We start from the raw sequence: 24,087 nt of genomic DNA, 5'->3' as shown, positions 1-24,087 counted from the left end.
TATAATAGTTTGGTGATAATATTCATCGAAAATTGAATTTCTGGGTATTTTCTGGTAATTCCATTTCAAATTTTTATTGTTGTCCCCGTATAATAAATATTATTCATGGATATGAAAAGACAACAATTGATTTTTTACGATAGTATGAATATTATTATATTCATACTATCGTAAAAAATAACAAACCTATTATTATAACTAATGAAATCAAAAAACAACATTCGTGGTCCTTATAGGCATTCAACATTGAAATCTTTCAACATTTCTACCCATTAGATGACATCATTCATACTATCATCATGTGAATTTGCCACTTCCCTCAACCATAAAAACTTCTACTTAGCTCATCGTTACTATCAAACACACTGAAACTAGAACAAGACACACACAAAAATATGTCGAGTCCATGGCCAAATCCACTGATTACAGATTAATAAGTTTCTCTAAGATGTTCTGTTCTGATTCTGTATTTCGCTGTGTTTCACTGAAGTGTAACCCAAAAAATAAATGTTTCGGTCAATGATTATATTATAATCTTTGGTTTCGGTCTTTGAGACGAAAGTTCCAGAGTAAAAAAGGAAATAATTATGAGAGGACGGAACATCTGGGTTTCAACTTCACAGTATGTGTACCTACTCTCAATGAGAGGCGAGACACTGACATGGTAGCAATACAAGGGTATATCTTTGCATACACATTCTAGTTGGGGAGCAGACGATGCTAAATCGAGATTTACTCGAGCGTCGTGGAAACCTAGTGGATTTTGAAGATTAGATAGTATGAAAAAAAGGTTCTATGAAGTATGCACTTTCAGCGGTGGGGAAAGCGTATGCAGGTTCTCGAAGATGTAAAAAAAATCGTCAGGTGTACATACTCGAGCGTGTCAGATTAAGATATTGTATATGCCCTACGTGTCTCTGATAATGAATTCACGCTCATCTGACAGGTTGCGAGGTGGGGCTGGCTCTTCAACGGACGAGTTGAAAAAGGTAAAAAAAAAAAATTCTCGAACGTGTCAGATTTTTGAAGGATATGTTAATTGGGCCCAAAGGAAGCTACTTTTCGAGAGACTGACAATTTGGACGTGACGCAAAGTTGTAAGGTAGATCAGTAGAGTTGAATAATTTTGTATTAAACAACTAATTTAAAATTCGTAATTTATTTGTCTCTCTGACTACAGCACTTCTCTCAATCAATCTCTCTATCTAACTAATCCTACCTCGTTGTCACCGTCATTATCATTTTGCATTGCGCATGATACATTATATCAATTAGAACATTGAACATAAATTATTCTTCTTACTACCTCACATCCCCTCCTATAAGATCACAAACATCTTTACCTATAGATAATATACAGAATGTTTTACATAATCTACATCTATGCTATACAGAATGTCTTGAATCAAAATATAGACTCGGATTTATCCATTTTAGAACTGCTTCCCGCGTATAGTCCGATGACATCGCTTGATGACGAAATTTCAATGTCGGAAATCATAAGCGCGATTAAAAATATGAAAAATGATAAGTCCCCTGGTCTAGACGGCATTCCGGCGGAGATATTCAAAGCCTTGGATGAGGACATTGTCAATAGTCTCCTAATACTATTCCGCAAGATCTGGGAACAGGGAGATGTGCCACAAGACTTCAGAGACGCTTTAGTTATCAACCTCTATAAGAACAAAGGCGATACGTCGAATTGCAACAATTACAGGGGCATATCGTTGCTTAATGTGGCCGGTAAAATTCTCTCGAAGATTATGGCTAATCGTCTGGTTCCATTCTTAGAGAGGCTTTTACCTGAATCCCAGTGCGGCTTTCGACCAAATCGAGGTACGGTGGACCTAATTTTTACACTTCGACAGCTACAAGAAAAGGCCCGTGAACAACAATCAAGGATTTATACAGCCTTCATCGATTTAAGCAAGGCATTCGACTCGGTGAATCGGAGAGCGCTCTGGAAAATCATGGCACGTCTAGGAGTACCCGAAAAATTCCTAGCAGTGTGTAAAAGCCTTCATACCAACAACACCGCTAGAATACAGCATAATGGCTCTACAACCGACCATTTCTCAACCAACTCTGGAATAAAACAAGGCTGCGTATTAGCGCCTTTACTGTTCAATATTTTCGCCATAGCTGTATCGATAATTGCTGACATGAGCATGCCCGTAAGAGGTGTTGCGATAAGATTCAGATTTGATGGAGGCCTGTTTAACCTGAAGCGCCTCAGAGCAAAAACCCGTACCAAGTTTATCACGGAACTTCAATATGCAGACGACTGTTCACTCATCGCTAGCAGCTCAGAGGATCTACAGATAATGATGGACACCTATAAACATATATACGAAGCTTTAGGCCTTAGACTCAATATTGACAAGACCAAAATCCTGGTAAGTCCGCCAGAAAGCCTTCAAACAGATATCAGCCTGGACAATGAAACTCTAGAACAGGTTGAGCAGTTCAAATACTTGGGAAGCTTCATAAATAGTAGGGCTAACCTTGACACGGAAATACACAACCGTATCAATTCGGCATCACGGGCATTCTGGAAGCTGAAGGACAGAGTGTTCCAAAATCACGACATCAATCTGAAGACCAAGACAGCTGTTTACAGAGCAGTGGTCCTCCCAACGCTTCTTTACGGAAGCGAAAGCTGGACTCCCTACAGGCGACATATTAAACAGCTTAAACAGACGCAGCAACGTCATCTAAGACAGATAATGCACATCAGATGGTTCCACAAAGTTTCGAATGCAGAAGTCTTGCAGCGCGCGAGTTGTACAACAATTGAGACTCAAGTAACGAGGGCCCGACTCAGATGGAGCGGCCACATTCTGAGGATGCAAGACACAAGACTCCCCAAAATAGCTCTATACGGCGAACTCACTGAGGGAGCCCGGAAACCAGGAGGCCAGTATAAGCGGTTTAAGGATACACTACATCAATCCCTAAAATCAGTTAATGCTAATCATAACTGGGAACAACTAGCGTTAGACAGGTCACAGTGGAGGTCTTTGGTCCACAGTTACAGTGGAGAATCGAGAAGGATACAGCGGCGGCCAGATCTGGTTGGAGACTATCCATGCCCTGAGTGTGGAAGGATCTGCAGGTCACGGTTGGGTCTCTTTAGTCACAGGAGGGCACACAGTCGCAACTAGAACTAAGAAGTTACAAGTCTGTTCGAATTTTTTTTTTCTTCTTCTTTTTGTAGATTCATTCCCGGTAACGGGATACAGCAATGAATGAATGAATGACAGAATGTCTTATAATATAATCTTACATAAGCTATCAAATACATATGTACACAAAGGTTCACAAAATTTCAATTGCATGTATCATGAACAGAACTTCTTAAAAAGTAAGGTTCCCTGGTTGGTGTTTCTTTTTTAACAGTTAAATGTTGCCTGTTTCGTCTATACAATTTACCTGACTCATCCTTAATTATAAAAGATCTTGGTTCGTCACAATTTTTTGAAATAATACCATTCTCCCACTCGTCATTCAATTTGAACACCACTTTACTACCAACTTTTCCTTCTGGCAAATTTTGTGTATGTTTATCATAGAAGAATTTTTGTTTCTGTTGACGCAATTTTAAAGTATTATGCAATTCTTGTTTTTTTATTAGTTTGGGTTCAAGCAAGGTATCCACAGTTGGTAGATTGTCTTTCAAACGTCTATTGAAAAGTATTTGGGCCGGTGACAAGCCAATACCTGATATTGGAGTATTTCTATACTTTAAAAGATAAAAATCCAGATTTCCTCCCTCAGCTTGACATTTCTTCAACATATTTTTGCAAATGTTTACACATTTTTCAGCTAACCCGTTGCCTCGAGGGTAGTTCGGGCTGGATGTTATTAAAGTTGTATTATATTCGCCAAGAAACTCTTTTAGATTAACTGAAATTTATTTTTGTTGAAAGTGATCCCAAGTTTCTTAGCCCTATCTAAAACTTTTTTTAAAACTACATCATGCTCTTGTTCTGTACTACCTGAAATAATTAAGTCATCTATGTATATTTTATTGCCAAGAATATCACCAAAAACAAGAGTGTTTTGTCTCTGAAAAACCTCAGCTGCAGTGTTTATACCGAAAGGTAATCTCAAAAACCTATATCTCCCTAAATGAGTAGCAAAAGTTGTGAGTTCTGAAGAAAATTTATCTAACTTAATCTGATAAAAAGAATCCTTAAGATCTAAAATTGAGAAAAATTTTGTTGAGGTATGCTAATAATTCATTGGGTGATGGTATCTGGAAATGTTCCCTTTTAATATATTCATTCAAAACAGTTGGGTCTAGGCAAATTCTCAAACTTTTATCACTTTTTTCAGTTACAACAATGTTATTTACCCAATCAGTTGGTTCTATTTGTTTGCAAATAACACCTTCTTTTTCTAGTTTATTCAAACATTTTTCAAATTCAGGTAAGAGTCTCTTGGGAATTCGTCTAGCAGGGAAAACACAAGGTTTACAATCATCTTTCAAAACGAACTTATAGGGTTTACCAGGAAAACATCCCAATCCCCCAAAAACTTCAGAGTATTTCTGTAATACAATTTCTTTAGAAGTAAAAATAACTTCACCCTGAGAGAGAAAATTGGATTCTTGAGATACACTATCAATCACTTTCAATAAATTCAAATTTAATATAGATCTCAATCCTAAAATTGGCTTACCACCATTCTTCACAATATAAAATTTCAGACGGTGAATCTTACCACGAAACACACAATCCAACTTTGTGGACCCCTTGACTTGAAGCTTGTTTCCATTATAGGCTGTCAAAATTACATTTTGAGGTGTGATCTTTGCCACTGGATCAACAGTTTCCAAGGCTTCAACGGGAAGAACATTGCATTCTGCACCTGTATCTATTTTGAAGCAAACCAATTTACCATTAATAATTATATCCTCTAATAATTCAAATTTTTTGATATTATTACCTAATTCATCTATTTGTTTTGCATTTTCACAGTTATATAATAAATCTACATTGTCAATGAAAAAATCATCATCACTGTCTGAAAAGTATTGAATATCAATATCATTCACATTTTTCATGGAATCATTAACATTTTTATGATTGTTTCTTTTTTTAAAACAACAAGATGCAAAATGATTTTTCTTTTTACATAAAGAGCACAATTTTCCAAATGCTGGGCATTTACCAAAGTCATGAATACTATCACATTTATGACACTTTTTGCGTTCACGTTTATTATAATTATAATTGTTTTTGTAATTTTTTTTAGAAAGTTTTAAACTTATCTTGTCATTCCTTCGGGATCTGACAACATCGACTGATGTTGAGGGTTTGTCATTCATCTCCTGCACCTGTTTCTTGTTCTGCTCATAGACCCTGCAAATGTCTTCAGTCTTCGCCAAAGTGAGCTTCTCAACTTGAAAAAGTTTTTCTCGTAAGTCCTGGTCCAATATACCCATAACGATTCTGTCCCTGATGATATTCTCCTGTTCTTGATATTCACACGAAGCAGCCAGTGATTTTAATTCAGTAATATACTGTGACATCGTTTGATCTTCCTTCTGATTGCATTGCAGAAACTTGTATCTTTCGAATACCAAGTTTTTTTTTGGTTCACAATATGTGTCGAATTTCTTTTTTACATCATTCAACTTCGCCTTATCAAGTTGAACATTGAAGGTATTAAATATTTGAACTCCTTCCTCTCCAATTAAATTTAAGAATGTGGCAATTTTTACCGATTCTTCTGCATCTGATTTTCCAGAAGCGAGAATAAAAATCTCGAATTGTTGGAACCACGTGCTCCAGTTCTTCGCTATGTTACCATGCTAGAAATTCATCGTCGGTGGAATTCTTAGAGTATCCATTTCTTCTTGATGAATTTTAACACCTGACACCATGTAAGGTGATTGATCAGTAGAGTTGAATAATTTTATATTAAACAACTAATTTAAAATTCGTAATTTATTTGTCTTTCTGACTACAGCACTTCTCTCAATCAATCTCTCTATCTAACTAATCGTACCTCGTGGTCACCGTCATTATCATTTTGCATTGCGCATGATACATTATATCAATTAGAACATTGAACATAAATTATTCTTCTTATTACCTTACAAAGTCACAGCGGTCCTTTTAGAATGTAAAACAAATCGTTACTTGTACATACTCGAGCGTGTCAGATTTTCATACAGATGGTTAATCTTGGTGTTGTAGACGTGTTTATCCATTGATCTGACACTAATCAGGGTTTTTTTTTTAATCTGACACTTGAAGATGATGAAAATGCATTTTTTTCGAATATCTCCTTGCCTGTACCTCTAATCGTTTTTGTATTCATAATGAAAGTATTATACAACTTCCGTCTGAAGCAATTTTGCCTACTTTTAACCATTTTCGAGTTAGAGGGAGATAAGAGCGAGGAGCTCAGCCACACATACCAAAGGCCAACATCAATGTAGAAGTCGAGGTAGAAACCCAGTCTAATGTACATTAATCGCCATATATCTCAAAAACGTTTGAATGTAGAAAAAATTGCTCGAAACAAAATTTGTAGGAAATGTTATGCTCTACAACTTTTAAATGAATGCGGAAAAAATTTGAAGCTCAGGAGAGGAGATAACTGCTTTTGTGACTTTCATGGTCAATTTATTTGTTTCGGCTTGCTCAAACTGTCAGATTATATTTCATTATCAAGTATGGCTTACCGCACTTAGAGCATTTCACTTTTGATCTTCCGTGTTTCATTATATGCCCACTCTTCAAACATCTGAAACAGACACGTTTGAGTTTCGCGATGTTTTCCCAATAAACACAAGGACATCCGATGGATGTCTGGATTGCATGATTTGGATATCCATTGGACAATATCCAATATCCAAAGGACGTCCGTTGACGGACAAAGGACATCCATTGGATATCCCATGGATATCCGTTGTCACCAATTTGGATGTCCATATTTGGTCCAATATGAATGTATTTCGGACATGAATTGTACTGAAATGGACCAACAATGGACATTCGATGGATATTGCCTGCAGAGCTGATGGCTATTAACTGGACCTTTTTAGATGAAAACTGGGCTAGTTATGAACCTCAAATCGACACTGAATCAGTTGAATGAATTTATGTATTGGTTCATTTGAAGTCTATATGAAGTCCATAACTAGCTCAGTTTACACCCATTAAACGGTTGAGTTAATCTCCATTAGCTGTTCAGGCAACTTCCACCAAATATCCAATGTTGGTCCAGGTCTTAACAGAATGTACTATTCCCATATAGTAACATAGAATGAAATAAAAATCGATTCATGTGCAAAAAACATATGATGCAAACCATCAAGTAGGTACATATATAAAATTGAAAACTGAATCTGAAATATCATACTCTTCGTTACCAAAAGTACATATTATATTCTAAAAAGTCGTGTTTTTGTTATCGTGCTTACTCCTTTCCTTGGGATCTGGAGCCGGAGTCTACAGTCGTAGACCGCTGACAGAACTCAGTGCCATTCTGGGAAAGTCGACGACAGCATTTCAGGCAGAAATCTTCGCCATTGATCTATACGCCAGCCATTTGCTTAACATTGGTTGGGCGGGTAGGTCAATAAAAATCCTAACGGATAGTCAAGCTGCGATTAAATCTCCCGCAGCAGACAAATGCAACTCGGCACAGGTATTTGAATGCAGATCTAAACGTTCCAAATTGGGAAGTTTAAACAGACTGCAACTGATTTGGGTACCTGGACACTCTGGCTTCAGAGGCAACGATGTATCGGATGATCTAGCCAAAGAAGGCGCAACATCAACGCTTATTGGCCCGGAACCTAGTATAGGAATTTCCAATTCCTTGATCAGGAACCGGAACAACAGCTGGATAAGGCAAAAGGTCCTGGAGTACTGGCGTAACCGTCCTGAACTGCTCCACTCGCATAGGGCTATTTCAGTGCCTCCCAGCCAATACACCAGTCGTTGGCTAGGATTTTCTAGAACAAATCTGAGATCTATAATGGCGACTTTCACAGGACATTGTAGACTCAGAGTCCATCTTAAAAAGCTTAGCATCGTCAATGACCCGCTCTGCAGACTCTGCTTAGAGGAGGACGAAACGATTGAGCACATCCTCTGTGACTGCTTGCCGGCAAACAGGGTCAGACATGGAGTTTTTGGTTCTCCGAAGATAGTCCTAGCTAAAAGAACTCAAGAATCACTTCCCCTCCGACATCATCTCCTTTTTGTGCAGGATGGGACTGGAGGGAGAGATTTAGCTCTACGAGCTTGCCTGTGTGCTAGAATAGACCGCTTGGTCGCAGTGGCAGGTTTGGTTTATCCACCCAACACACCCAGCAATCAGTAATCAGTACTCCTTTCCTTGGCTCTTCCGAACCACTTTTTCACCTGGTGATTGCAACACAACAACACACTAAACAAGAAATGAATAGGAATATAATACGTTACTTTTTGTCAGTCTTCAAAAATAATGAATGACATTGACATACTGTCACATTCCTGCATTCGCCGACCGCCAGTAATGCCAACCACAAATCTACCAAAGCTATTCATTATTATCCGATGGGCTGTGGTTACACTTAAGTTTATCCGGCTAAAGATACAAAAAACTAACATTAGCAAATACCCGAAGCTAAACCTAAGTTTAGCCGGCTAATCTTAAGTTTATGTTCACACCTATCTTTAGGCGTAACATATACACTTATAGAGAAATAAAAAGGATAATGGCTTATTACGACAGTTATATATGTCCTTAGCTTTTTATTGAATTCATGTAGTAATTTGGAAAGATTTATTGCCTTCGGGAGCATTGTAGAGATGGGCACCTGAGTAACAAAGTCTTCTTCTGGCGTAGTTTGATTGAACGTTTCACGAAAAATAAAACTTGTCTCTATGCCTTTTGTGGAATAGTTTTGTGGTGATTTATCGAAGGTAATATTACTTTTTAATAGATGAGTATTTTGAATACTAATGTACAGTCAAGTTTTATCATTTTTTTTTATTGGAAGGATTGAGAAGCTTTCATATGATGATGTACTTGTATATTTTTAAAAGCTCTGTTTTGTTACCTCTTTTGCAGGTTGATGACTTTAAACTGTGAATTTCGTCAAATTTCTATGTCTGTTAGAACGCTAATAATAGGTATGCGTTATATAACATATGACATTAGTATGTTTTTCAAGCTAAGTAAGTTACTTGTGCATTTCATGTCGATATGTTTTCCCCAGTTTGAGTTTTCATCTATGACCAGCCCAAGATATGAGTAGTATGTTACTTATTTGCTGATATTTTTCCTTTTATTTTTATATCATATACACAGTTTTATTTTCGTTAACTACTAGTTTGTTCTGCCACAACCACTTGAAAAATTCTTCCAAATTCCTATTAATTTCAGTTTGTAGATCAGTTAATTTCTTTCCATGGAACTCCAGAATTGTAACATCTGCTAATATATAGTAATTAGCACGCAATATCAACTCTTCAAGTCTGATCCTTGAGGAATGCCACCTCTTGCATTATTTACAAAGCTTTTCGTTTCATTCACGAACACATATGGTTTAGTTCCTCCAATATCCTCCCATATCAGACTGTTTTTTCATAAGTACTTCGTGATCTACAGTGTGTCAAATGCCTTCCTCAAGTCAACGAACACCGCGGCAACAAACTGACCATTGTCCGTTTTCTCTATGATCCTCTATCAAATCAGTTGTAGCACCAAAGTTAAATCTTGCCTCCTGAAAACCGTATCGATATTGCGAAAATTCCAAAAATTCAATCAGTCTTGATTTTATTACTCGTTCTTTTATTTTCGAAACTCTTGATGTGATTGATATTGGACGGTAGTTACCCATGTCTCCCTTCTTTTTCTTTTTAATACTGGTTGAACTTTTGCTATGTTTAATGATGAAGCGAATTATACTCCAACTTCAAGTCATTCATTGATTAATTGGAATACTGAAAATAAATTCTTACTAAATAAAGAAATAATCTATCTATCTAATCTACTTGTCCCTTATTGTAGGTATATAATATTTCTTGCATGTTACTTACAGAAATTCGACGATACCCCTTCGAAGATCTGTTTTTCAAAGAATAAACAGTTTTGTTAACCTCAAACACAAACTGCCATGAAAAATATCGCATATATCTCCTCAAAGATTCGATTCTCTCAACAGACAGAAGAGAATTCTGTAAAGCAAGTGCATTTCTCCTAGGCGAGAGAAAGTATTTGGATTCTTTAAGATTCTAGTTGGCACATGGATGAGTCTTTGTTAATATTTTCTAAAATATGATTTTTCTCTGCTACATTCCTATAACACTCGATTTTTTACAATTCAAATGTATCCCTTTTTGACTCGGCTGAAAGGTAGACGGAAATAGTATGGTGCTTTGAGGTAATGATGCTTTCAGGTGATATCATATGCCATAGTAGTTGCTGAAGATGATAGTAAAAATGCATCAGGTCTAGAAATGCCAAGCTGGAGGGATGTTCAAGCTTACTCCGTTTGGCCTCCTTACCAAGTAATGGAACCATATTATCCCTTCACCAATAGCTCCGTTGAAGATTTCACTATAGGAAAAGAAACTTGCGACATAAGGCAAAGTGGTTACTGTAACGGACCTCTGAAATCTGGCACGACTTATAGGGTGAAAATTAGAGCATTCACAGCGCCTGATAAGTTTACGGACACAAGTTATAGTTTTCCCATATCAACAGGTGAGTTAACGCTTAGTATTCGACATGAAAAATTTTGCATCACTTCTATAACTTGTTTTCAGATCAGAATAATTCATCGATAATATTGGGTACCACAATTCCTATTATAATAATAGCCCTTCTTTTTGTGGGAGTATTATTTTATAAGAAAAGAAGAGGAAAGAGAGCAGCTGAGACTGGAGCACATGATAATATGTCGTTGCCCGATTCAGTAATTGAGACATCCAGACCAGTTAGAATAGAGAATTTCTCGAATCATTACAGAATGATGTCAGCAGATTCTGATTTCAGGTAAATAAATAACAGCTATAACGTACAATACAATTATGATACCTGGTGTTCTTACGTTCTTTAATCTGACGCCAAGGATATCAACTCGAAAGAAAACAACGTCAGCAAACTAGCTTGATCAATTTTATTTCATGTCGTTTCCAACTACAGCCAATCGTCCGAGTTGAGTAGATTGATAACAGACTCGATTGAGCCTTGAGGAATAGAGTCCGTTCAGGTTCTGCTAATGAAAAAAATTATAATTTTTTAAAAATAGTTCAACTAAATATACAGAGTTTTTCTAATAAAATCAATGATATTGAAGTTTATGTTACCCTCGAGAGTCCAGACATACTAAGTATTGCTCAACATTGGTGTTATTCTGCTGAGGTGTCGTTTATGAGCTTAAGGGACTATGTAATGGCTGCTTCATACTGTCACAGCTATATATGTATATTAAATCTAATTTTGATTATGAACGTATCCCTTATATTAACAGGTTTTCAATTGAGATGCATTGTGAATTTTCGGCGATCAGATTGAAACATATGTCCCATAATATTTGCATTATCAGTGTCTACAGGCCTCCCTATGGTAGCTTGAAATTATTTGGCGAGACGATGTTTCATGTTCTGGATTATTGTCTGTCAGGTTCTCACTTTATTTTTGTCTGCGGCGATCTGAACATAAACTAGTTCGAGTCGCGTGAGGTTTTGGATTATTATCTGCTGCTGCAGTTTAATCTGAATGTCACATCAGACGAACCAACAAGAGTCTTCACAAACAAAAATGGCGTCACTAGTTCCTCTAAATTAGATTATATTCTGACTAATGTTCACCGTGATTTGGTAAATACAACAGTGGCTGATACTCACATCGGGGATCACAGAATTATGTCACTTATTTTTGAGTGTCTCACACCAAATCCTGCGGACGATACAGCTTTTCGTACATACCGATGTCTATCTGAAAATAATTTGCAAAATCTACCGTTAGTAGCCGCTTCTGCGTGCTTCGATGGTATTCCCTAATAGCACAAAGTAGTCCTATGGACATCCATAGGACGTCCTCTTCGGACATTACGGACATCTATGGGACGTCCATTTCTGGTACAATGGACGTTCTATGTACATCCGAGGGACGTACAAATGTCACAACTTTGAACCGAATTCGGACGTCCATCGCCGACGTCCAATGGATATCCCGTTGGGACCATCATTAGCTATCTCAACGATACAAAAATTTACCACGACGTCCATTTATTAGATATTTTAATGTCCTAGAGCCCAATGTCTTACACTCAGACGCAGATGTTATTTTTTCTATGTTGTTCTCATTTTCATCCATACTTACTAGAAAGTTTTTACACTTGATTTGGATTCGAACTCGCGAGTACGAGGGGACATCGCATTACTGAGTCATCGCTGCAACCGTCCTAGCTACCGAGACCATACGATATACCTACTTGTAGGAACATATTCATTATATTGTTAACTAATTTATTGGATAGTATTCGATTAATACAGAAATACCATATAATGAAAACTAAAGCCTTAAAACTCAAACATAGATTATTATTTTATAATAGTAATTACTCAAGTATTTAGTCTTCGTTCATCATAACGTTATACAAAATTCATAAGATATTCATATACTACGAAGCGGAAAAATGGAGTTTAGTGAAAAACAATATTAAATTTTGGTGTTCATTGATATACATGTATGTATTATTTGGTCCATATTACGGACTCCTAGTGAATATCCGGTATGGACATTCAAAAGATGTCCCTACCGGATATCCACTAGGTATCCGTGATGGACGTGATACGGACCATGTAATGTGTATATGTAATTTGGTCCATATTACGTCCATTACGGACTCCTAATGAATATCCGGTATGGACATTCAAAAGATGTCCCTACCGGATATCCACTGGGTGTCCGTGATGGACGTTATACGGACCATGTAACATATAAATGTTATTTGGTCCATATTACGTCCCTTACGGACTCCTAGTGAATATCCAGTGTGGACATTCAAAAGATGTCCCTACCGGATATCCAATAGGTGTCCGTCATAGACGTTATACGGACCATGTAATATATACATGTTATTTGGTCCATATTACGTCCATTACGAACTCCTAGTGAATATCCGGTAAGGACATTCAAAGGTTGTCCCTACCGGATATCCACTAGGTGTACGTGATGGACGTTATACGGACCATGTAATATATATGTATAAGTTATATGGTCCGTACTATGTTCATCACGGACACCTAATGGATATCCAGCAAGGACATTTTTTTGACATTGCCTGTATTAAGTCGGTCAGGGACTATTTTGGAACTATATGATACGGACATATGTCATATAGTCCGTATTATGTCCATCACGGGCATCCAATGGATATCCGATACGGACATTGTACATGAATCGGACTAACAATGGATATATATCGTGGACGTCCTAAAACTGTCCGGAAACGGACGTCCAAAGGACATACAAATCATGTCCATGGACGTTCCGACGTTAAATGGACATGAATTGTACGTCCCATGGACGTTGTGTGCTATTAGGGTTTATAGTGAAATTGATTTCGAACGCAGTTTTGAACACTTCTACAATATATTTAACCATTCGTTGGATTCTACTTGTCCGATGAAAACAAAAAAATTTTTCATTAATCGTAAAAGTGACTGGATCTCCGATGAAATCAGGCAAGCCACTGATAATCTCAAAAACCTCCATTGGTTGTTTAAAAACTTGAAATCCCAAGAAAGTAGGGATATCTATTTGTCGGCTAAAAAAGTTATAAATCTTTATTGAAATCTACTAAATTGAATTTCCATAAGAATATTTTGGACAGCGCCAATAATAAAAATAAAACTATTTGCAACTTAGTGCGAAGGGAAATTGGTACCACTAACTTTAATGGAAGTATCAAGTTGAAAGTTCATGATAACATTATTTCCGACCAGCCTAATGTGGCTAATGCCTTTGCTGAATATTTTTCCTCCATAAATATACTCAGTGTTGAAGGGCATTTTGGTGTCAACCGTTCTCGCTCATGTAAAACTGTATCTTTGTCCGACAATAATTTCTTTTTCTTCCCAGTCGAAGCTGAGGAAATAGCCTCAGTTATAAATAAATTGAAAAATAATAATAGTTGTGGAATAGACATGATCCCGGTTAAAGTTTTGAAAATTTTGTCTCCGTACATTTCTGAACATCTTGCACATCTTATTAATGACTCGGTGTCTTCAGGTAGGTTTCCCTCCTTACTCAAGATAGCCGAGGTTGTTCCTATCCACAAGAAGGGTGCAGTTGACGACATTAACAATTATCGTCCTATTTCGTTGTTGAGCTCCTTATCCAAGATCATAGAAAGACTAGTGTACGATCGAATGTTGAATTACCTAGACAAATTTTCTTTCATCACGACCTGTCAGCACGGTTTCCGAATCGGTAGATCAACGGAATCCGCAACCTGTGAATTGATTAATTTCGTGTACAGTTGTGTCGCTCCTCGGCTCCCTGCTGTCGGTTGGATTCCTGCTCCACCCGCACTTCCTGTCGAAGAAGACGGTGTTCCTCTGCATTCCCCATGTACTCGCATACAGTTCTCGCCTTTCGAGCAGTACCGCCTTCTGCATGACTCTATAGATATTTTCGTCCAACTGAAGTTTCCTCAAGTTCTCTAGTAGTTTCTTCGGTATCAGGCCTGTAGATGAAATGACAATAGGTATGGTCTTGATATCTTTCAGCTTCCATTGTCATCTGGTTTGTTCCTCGAGATCTCTGTATTTTGTAATTTTTCAGTGTGCCTATCTAGAAGATTGTTATTATTTGGAATTGCCACGTCGATGAATAGTGCTCTGTCCTCATCCTTATTGAGCAATATGAGGTCTGGTCTATGGTGGGTTATTTTCCTTCTGTGAGAACCGTGCGATTCCAGTAGAGCTTGTGATGTTCATTTTCCAATACAACATCCGGATGGTAATTGTAATAAGGAACCTTTTTCGAACTTAGAAGTTGGTGTTTTCTGTGAAGCTTCTAAATCGGTGGTCGTCAAAGAGATGAAACCGAATGAATAGCTCAGCGCCGAGCAAGCGCTTTTATTAGATACTTGCTGTTAATACCAGTTCTCATTATCTTTCTCAATCTCCGGTTGAACTCCTCCGTTTTGTGGTAGATGCGAAGAGTTTCAAATCGTTCATGTGATTCAGTTTGATCATATTTCCACTGCCGCTCTTGATGGAAAATCCGTAGTTCGTAGAATTCAATCTATGAGACAAGGGATTCAGGGCCATGCAGAACCACAGAGGGCTCACCGAATCTCCTTCGAAAATTCCGCGTCTAATTGGAATAGGTCCTGTTGTAATGAAGCAATCTGCTGCTTTCATTTGAAGACTAGTAAGGCAGGTTGACATGGGGTTTTTCAGGAACTTAACAATATTGGGATCCACCTTGTAAATCTTCCAGATCGTCAAGAGCCATTCGCGAGGTATAGAATCGAATGCTTCTTTGTAGTCTATGTACGCAGCGTAAAGATTACTCCGCTTGGAGAACGCTTGATTGCAGATAACTGAATCTATTATTAGTTGTTCTTTACACCCTCGGCTGTCTTTGGTGCATCATTTCTGTTGCATGGCGATGATAATATTCCTTTCGCAATGGTTGTGAATACGGTTTGAAATGCACTATGTGATTAATTTGTACATCGTTGGAAGACATGTGATTGGTCGGTACTTGGATGGGTCTTCTGTATTCTTTTGGTCTTTAGGTAACAGGTATGTTGTGCCATGTGTAAGGAATACTGGCATTCTTTCAGGATTTTCAATGACATCATTTATTGCGGAGGTCAATTTGTCATGCATGATCCAATGTTTCTTGATCCAGAATTTCTGTAATCCATCAGGCCCAGGTGCTTTCCAGTTGTGTAGTCCTCTGATAGCTGATTTTACTTCTTGAATTGTGATCATGTCATGCTGCAAATTATTATGACTTTAGCCTTGCGGCTTTCACACTCCTCTCCAGAGGAAAATTCACTTATCCCAGATATCTCAGATAACAAAAGGATTAAGCTGTGTTGGAGTCCTTTCCAGGTTCTCGGGCTCGTGGTGGTGGTCGGGTTCGGGTCGCTCCTCGACTCCCTGCTTTGTGTTGGATTCCTGCTCCACCCGCACTTCCTGTCGGAGCAGACGGTGTTCCTCTGAATTTCCCATGTACTTGCGAACAGTTCTCGCCGTTCCCAGCAGTACCGCCTTCTGCATGACTCTATAGATATTTTCGTCCAGCTGATATTTCCTCAAGTTCTCTAGTAGTTTCTTCGGTATCAGGCCTGTAGATGAAATGACAACAGGTATGGTCTTGATATCTTTCAGCTTCCATTGTCTTCTGGTTTGTTCCTCGAGATCTCTGTATTTTGTAATTTTTCAGTGTGCCTATCTAGAAGATTGTTATTATTTGGAATTGCCACGTCGATGAATAGTGCTCTGTCCTCATCCTTATTGAGCAATATGAGGTCTGGTCTATGGTGGGTTATTTTCCTTCTGTGAGAACCGTGCGATTCCAGTAGAGCTTGTGATGTTCATTTTCCAATACAGCATCCGGATGGTAATTGTAATAAGGAACCTTTTTCGAACTTAGAAGCTGGTGTTTTCTGTGAAGCTTCTAAATCGGTGGTCGTCAAAGAGATGATACCGAATGAATAGCTCAGCGCCGAGCAAGCGTAGGTGTTAATCGCTTTTATTAGATACTTGCTGTTAATACCAGTTCTCATTATCCTTCTCAATCTCCGGTTGAACTCCTCCGTTTTGTGGTAGATGCGAAGAGTTTCAAATCGTTCATGTGATTCAGTTTGATCATATTTCCACTGCCGCTCTTGAGAGAATTCAATCTATGAGACAAGGGATTCAGGGCCATGCAGAACCACAGAGGGCTCACCGAATCTCCTTCGAAAATTCCGCGTCTAATTGGAATAGGTCCTGTTGTAATGAAGCAATCTGCTGCTTTTATTTGAAGACTAGTAAGGCAGGTTGACATGGGGTTTTTTCAGGAACTTAACAATATTGGGATCCACCTTGTAAATCTTCAAGATCGTCAAGAGCCATTCGCGAGGTATAGAATCGAATGTTTTTTTTAGTCTATGTACGCAGCGTAAAGATTCCTTCGCTTGGAGAACGCTTGATTGCAGATAACTGAATCAATTATTAGCTGTTCTTTGCACCCTCGGCTGTCTTTGGTGCATCCTTTCTGTTGCATGGCGATGATGTTATTCCTTTCGCAATGGTTGTGAATTCGATTTGAAATGCACGATGTGATTAATTTGTATATCGTTGGAAGACATGTGATTGGTCGGTATTTGGATGGGTCTTCTGTATTCCTTTGGTCTTTAGGTAACAGGTACGTTGTGCCATGTGTAAGGAATATTGTCGTTCTTTCAGGATTTTCAATGACATCATTTATTGCGGAGGTCAATTTGTCATGCATGATCCAAAGTTTCTTGAACCAGAAGTTCTGTAATCCATCAGGCCCAGGTGTTTTCCAGTTGTGTAGTCCTCTGATAGCTGATTTTACTTCTTCAATTGTGATCATGTCATGTTGCATCGGCTCATATTTTATAGCTTCAGACTTTTCATCTTCAATCCATCCGGTATATCCATTGAACTGAGGTTTCGTTGATAGTTGTTCAGTCCAAAATTGTTCAATGGCTTCATTTGGTGGTAACTTTCCATTTTCTCCATCAGACGATGTGAGTGACCGGTAGAAAGTTTCTTCCGACTTTTCGAATGAATTATTGTCTCTTTTCCGGCTATAATTGCTTTTATATCTTCTCAGGCGTTCTGCATACAGACTAAGCTTTTGCTTCAGAGTGTCGAGGCAGTGGTGAGCTGCAGCATTCTCCATCTCTCCTTCTGTGTGTGTTCTGTTTCTATCCATGATTTCTTTGGCAGCTTTCACAACCTTCCTTCCGCGATTCCCGTTCAAGTACTCCGTCAGTCCACCAATGTCTCTTCTTAGTCTCTCTGTTTTGTGTTGAAGACGTTTCTGCCATGGTGGCGCATATAATTTGTGTAATTTTGGACCATCGTTGTTCGTTTGGCGAATTTTTGCCCTTATGGTTTTAGCCGTCGTTAGCGCTGCACATTAAAAAACTAGATGAAGATATTACAATGAAGTTTCATTCTGTAGGTACTCAGGTAAAACGTCCTTATTCAAGATGTCGATCATGAGTGACAGTTTTTTGGATATATTGAGTCGGGGAGGTGCTATTCGATGAAGAGGATCTGTTCCTTCCAGTCCTTCCAGTATCTTCTCATCTCAGAGTCAACTTGTTGGTGGAGCTCTTCCCTATCCTCCTGGTGTTCTGCCTTACTTGAGTTGCAAGATGGACTTTCAGCGTCAATTTCTTCTGGCTGTTGTTGCCCAGGCATGTGAATCAGAGGTGTTGGTGTCGCTCTCTGTTACTGGCGGACGCTGAAGTTCTTGTTTAATTGCGTCGATTCTGGCCATTGGTATCAGTTCATTTCTCAGAATTACGCGGTACTGGTCTGCCACCCGTTGTTCAGTGACATTGAGATTTGGGTAGGCGTTGCAGAATTCCTCATGGAGCCTTTTCCTATAGTTGTTCGTGTTCTACCCTAGTCCCGTGATGGAGTTATATATGCTCACAATAGTTTCATTCATGGACGTTGTCCACTTCATGCTCTTTCTAATTAACCCCGCTTGGGTGAGCACTGGCTGAATATCCTGCGCAGCACCTTCAGCGGTTCGAGTCGGCAATTGAATTGGACAAGTTGGTTGCTGTTGTTGCTTTGGAGCTGTAGCTTCTTTTTCAGCAGGAGCCCGCTTTCTCAACATCCTGCCACCGACGTCCCGCATGCTGTCATGTCCAGCGCCGGCTCCAGACATGCCCTGACGATCCCCAGGCAGCGACTTGTTTCCGAGGCTTTTCGTAATCACCATTTCCATGGGTTTGTGCTCCCCGTTCTCGGTTTGGGTGAGGGGTAAAGAAATGGGAGCAGAAAGAGCACCCCCATAAAGGATTTGAAAGAGAGAGGATAAAGGAATGGGACTGTGGACAGCAGGCGTGGCTGGCTGCACCGTCTACGTCGTTACGATGGCTACCCTGCAGGCCATCTACTTGATAGCTGCCTGCCTGGCAGCTAATAATAATGACTTTAGCCTTGCGGTTTTCACACTCCTCTCCAGAGGAAAATTCATTTATCCCAGATATCTCAGATATCAAAAGGATTAAGCTCTGTTGGAGCCCTTTCCAGGTTTTCGGGCTCGAGGTGGTGGTCGGGTCTGGGTCGCTCCTCGCCTCCCTGCTGTAGGTTGGATCCCTGCTCCACCCGTACTTCCTGTCGGCGCAGACGGTGTTCCTCTGCATTCCCCATGTATTTGCGTACAGTTCTCGCCGTTCCGAGCAGTACCGCCTTCTGCATGACTCTATAAATATTTTCGTCCAGCTGATATTTCCTCAAGTTCTCTAGTAGTTTTTTCGGTATCAGGCCTGTAGATGAAATTACAATAGGGATGGTCTTGATATCTTTCAGCTTCCACTGTCTTCTGGTTTGTTCCTCGAGATCTCTGTATCTTGAAATTTTTTCAGTGTGCCTATCTAGAAGATTGTTATTATTTGGAATCGCCACATCGATGAAAAGTGCTCTGTCCTCATCCTTATTCAGCAATATGAGGTCTGGTCTATTGTGGGTTATTTTCCGGTCTGTCAGAACCGTGCGATCCCAGTAGAGCTTGTGATGTTCATTTTCCAACACAGCATCCGGATGGTAATTGTAATAAGGAACTTTTTTCGAACTTAGAAGTTGGTGTTTTAGTGCCAATTCTTGGTGAAGAATCTTGGCAACAGCATCATGTCTATTTTTGTACTCCGTGCCCGCGAACTTCTGACATCCCCCGGTGATGTGCTGGATAGTTTCATGTGTCGCACAGCCATAACGACAGCTATCGTCCGCCACTGAGGCATCCTTGGCGATATATTTCAAATAATTTCTTGTTGGAATCACCTGATCCTGGATGGCAAGCATGAAGCCCTCTGTCTCTATTACTATTATTATTATGATAAACATTAATTTTTGTATCATTCGAGAAGTAAATTCATCAGCATGAACCATTTTAGTAATTATATACCTACTAGTAAGCCTGTAAATTCGCCTTTTCGGAGGTTGACTCTGTTTACACCGATTTCAGTAGGGTATTTGATAAAATTTCACATAGAGAGTCGTCGTCTTTCTGGGTCGGTGTGGGGGGTAGTCATTTGCGCTGGTGCGACTCCTACTTGACTGATAGAAGGTAATTTGTGTCCGTCGACGTATGCAGGTCGGCTGCATAGATTAATTGAACAATGTTTTTACGGTACAGGTACTTATTTGAAAAATGAATTGGAAAGTGTTCTATAACGCATATTTCAAATTTTCTTGTAATAATAATACAGACCCGAGTACAGACCAGACAAATAACATCTTTGAAAATTTTCCAAAGGAAAATTAGAGAAAGATTCGCATTAGCTGTCGTTGCAAAATTGTTTTCAATGAAGAATGAGAGCAAATACGAATCTTCTACGATTTTCTGTAGGTACTCGTATTTTCGACTATATTCAATAATTGTAGAGCAACATTACCAAAATATGGATAATATTTCTGAGCACTTTGCTGTCTCTTCACTCGATCATATTCAATCGAATCCATTTCATTGCCAGTATTTCATACAAAAATTTGAAGTGAATGGACGAGTTCAGGATCGTTTGCCAACCTTGAAAATAATAGAAAAAACTCATTCAATGGAAACGTATGTTTTTTTAAATTATATCTGTTCTTTTCGATTGCTTTTATCATTTTACTATCCTTGAAATGTCCCCGGCTCTCAAATACAAGTGATTGAAAAGAAAACTTATATTGAATTTTTAAGGTTAGTTTTGATATTATTCAGGCGTTTTTTTCGTGTTTCGTGCATTATATTTATGGTTGCATCCATAGACTAATCATTTATTTATTATTAGACTATGGTAATTCATCACAGAACATATTAGTAGTTGAGGTGTTCTGAGATGAAACCATTCCAAGGATTTTAAAATGATAAAAGCAACCGGAAAGCACAAATATAATTTTCCATTTCCATTGAAAGAGTTTTTTCTATTTTATTTACAAGGTTGGCAAATGTTCCTGATCTCGTTCATTTGCTAGTTTTCGAATGATTTTATTGAAGTCTGAAGGCTCTCATCTCGGCCCTTTGATTTTTTCGATTTATATCAATTATATTATTTCCGTCTTTCAGAGATAAAAATTTTCAAATCTTCCGCATAGAGGAGCACCCCTCTATGCGAAAGATTTGAAAATTTTTATGCTGTCGGTTTTTTTTTTTTGGTGTAGCGGGAGGAAAATCTGCAAATCAGACCAACCAGCCTCCCCTGAGGGGGAACAATTGTCGGGATTCTCCCTCTCCTGAGCTCGAGATCCACTAAAAACCCTTAACTGCTTCTTGAATATTGGTTCCGGGCATTTGTCTATAAACCGTTCATCTCTTAGACGGTTTTCTTCTCGCACACTATCGTTCTGGGATTTATGTGTTTATTCTGTAATGAATAACACTTTATTGGATTTTCCAATAAGTTTATGTTCTTATTTTAATCTCTTCTTAATTGATCTCTTGGTCTCCTTCGGTAAATTCGCATTCTCCTTTCGTCTTCCTCTGGGTCATAGTCTACTAGTCTCCTGAGTTCTTGATTCGGATGGTTTTTCGCTGTTTCGAATAATTTCTCTGCTTTTCTGTTCATGAATTCCGTTATGGTTTTCCATTTTAGGTCCCTATAAATCTATCTATTCCTGACAAACCAAGGTGCATCTATTGCACATCGTAGCAGCTTGTTTTCAGTGGCCTGAAATCTTTTGATATGGCTCTTTGCCGCGAAACCACAGGCAACTGATCCATAAGTCAGTTGAGGCCTAGCAACGGCTTTGATTATCTTCAAACTTGTCTGTTTCGACATGTAGCTTCTTCTTCCTATTAGAGGGTAGAGTCTATTCATTACTGCTTTCGTTTTGTCGATTTCTTGTTTGATATGACTTTTCCAAGTAAGTCCTTTGTCAAGCGTTATTCCTAAATATTTGGCTTCATTTTTCCAGTCGATTTCTTCGCCGTCAACTTTTAGATTCGTTGTGGGTCGCAGTCTTCTCTTCTGTAGTAATATTGCTTGGCTCATCAGTCTATTGAGCTTGATTTTCCACTTTATGCACCAGTCATTTGTTTCGTTAATCGTTTCTTGTAGAACTCGTTCTATTACTTCTGGGTTGCGGTGTCGAGTTGCTATGCCTGTGTCGTCAGCATATAACGTTAGCATGGTTCTTGGATTCTTCGGAATATCGTGAATGTATACAGGGTCTTTCACGAGGAACCTCACCCATATTTATACGGGAAACTACTGAACGTATTTTCATGAAATTCAGCACTTATAAGTAATTCACGATGCTGATGAAATCTAAAATATTTTCAAGGCATGAGCACCTCCGGTTTTTCCGGAAATGACGTCAACTTCCGTTTTTCAAATTAGAACACCATTTTTCATTGCAGAAATAGATTCCTTAGAAAATTTCAAGTTATTTGGATGTAATATTTTTCAGTTTTGGTTGGAAAATTCTCTCTGAGCGGAAAAATTCGAAAAAAAAATCGAAAATAGAGCTCCGCTGAAACAAGAATAACTTCGAGGTTTTTGGATGGAAAATTTTCATTTCTGGGATTTTTCAAGATGTAAGATTGATGTATCCACTTTAAAAATCGAAATCGCGATTCATGATACAGGGGGTGAAAAAATCGCTTTCAAAGTTAGGGATGACAAAATCGTGAAAAATCAATTTTTTCAAATTGGAACCTCATTTTTTATGGCAGATATTAAATCTACGTTAAAAAATAATGTGAGTGTATGCATCACACCCTTGCCCTAAAATGGATATTTTCTGAGTTATTCACAAAAAACTGTTTTTCGTCTTGAATTTTCAGCTATTTCTTTTCCCTTCACGCCAAAAAGATGAAATTTTCAGGAACTGTTACTTAAACCATGTTTTAGATTTTACTACCCTAATATGCAAGAGAAAAAAGTTACAGGTTGATCCTAAATAGATGGCAAATTTTGATTCGAATTTGTATCGGAAACGTTTTTATTTCAACTAATCGGCCATCGGTTTTCTCTCCAGTGATAAATAAATAATTCCTTATGAACCATATGCAAAAACTTACCATGTTTTACATTCTTTTTTTTTTTAATGATAGATATCATTAATTACATCTGCCAAATTCCTCTTTATTCAGTTGCATTTTGTGTTTACTATTAATTTGGTGATAATTCGTATTAAGTTATAAAATCGATTACTATGCCTTATTTTACCAAGGAAGATTATTTAAATCTCATTCTACTTCTTGGAGAATGTAATAAAGTTGTAGATAGAACGATTCGACTGTTCATTGAGAGGTTTCCTGACCGACCCAGACCAACGAGAGATACCATAAACAGAACCATGACAATCTTGAGAAATGTCGGATCTTTCGTTAAGAAAACTATACAGAGAGAAAAAAGTGTAGTAGAAGATGAGAACAACGAAATTACAGTTCTTGCATATTTTCGTGTGAATCCTCAAAATTCTCTCAAAGATGCCGAGATTGATCTGGGATTATCTCAATCGAGTGTTTGGAGAATATTAAAAAAACATAAAATGCACCCATTTAAATTCGATAGGATACAGCATTTGAAGGAAACTGATTTCGTCAGGAGAACAGAGTTTTGCGAAGCTATGATGATTCGATTTCAAGAGAATGAAAACTTTTTGGACTGTATAATTTGGACAGATGAATCTAAGTTCACAAAGAATGGTTCTTTCAATCGGCATAACAGTCATTATTGGGATGAAGAGAACAACCACCACTTCAGACAATGGAACTTTCAAGAGACCTGGAGTTTCAATGTTTTTTGCGCCATCAAAAATAATGCAATTCTCGATGTTCACATTTATGATGGGACTTTAACTGGTAAGATAGAACACTACACATGTTTGCATTATTTAAAGAATGTTCTTCCTTAGGAGA

The 24,087-nt window shown here is 38.2% G+C and overlaps 1 protein-coding gene across 2 annotated transcripts in view; it reads left to right on the top strand.

The window, feature by feature from the left end:
• Positions 1 to 24,087, top strand: part of LOC123310549 (tyrosine-protein phosphatase 10D) — a 488,577-nt gene that overhangs the window by 350,971 nt on the left and 113,519 nt on the right. For both annotated transcript variants that reach the window (XM_044894063.1, XM_044894062.1), the window contains exons 12-13: positions 10,410 to 10,716; positions 10,779 to 11,007. In XM_044894063.1, the coding sequence (XP_044749998.1) occupies positions 10,410 to 10,716; positions 10,779 to 11,007 (536 nt within the window). The remainder of the gene's footprint in view (positions 1 to 10,409; positions 10,717 to 10,778; positions 11,008 to 24,087) is intronic.

Source organism: Coccinella septempunctata, chromosome 3, assembly GCF_907165205.1.
Source record: "Coccinella septempunctata chromosome 3, icCocSept1.1, whole genome shotgun sequence".
Taxonomy (NCBI): Eukaryota; Metazoa; Arthropoda; class Insecta; order Coleoptera; family Coccinellidae; genus Coccinella; species Coccinella septempunctata.
The sequence above is the reverse complement of the archived record's forward strand: the minus strand, read 5'-3'. Positions and strand labels throughout refer to the sequence as shown.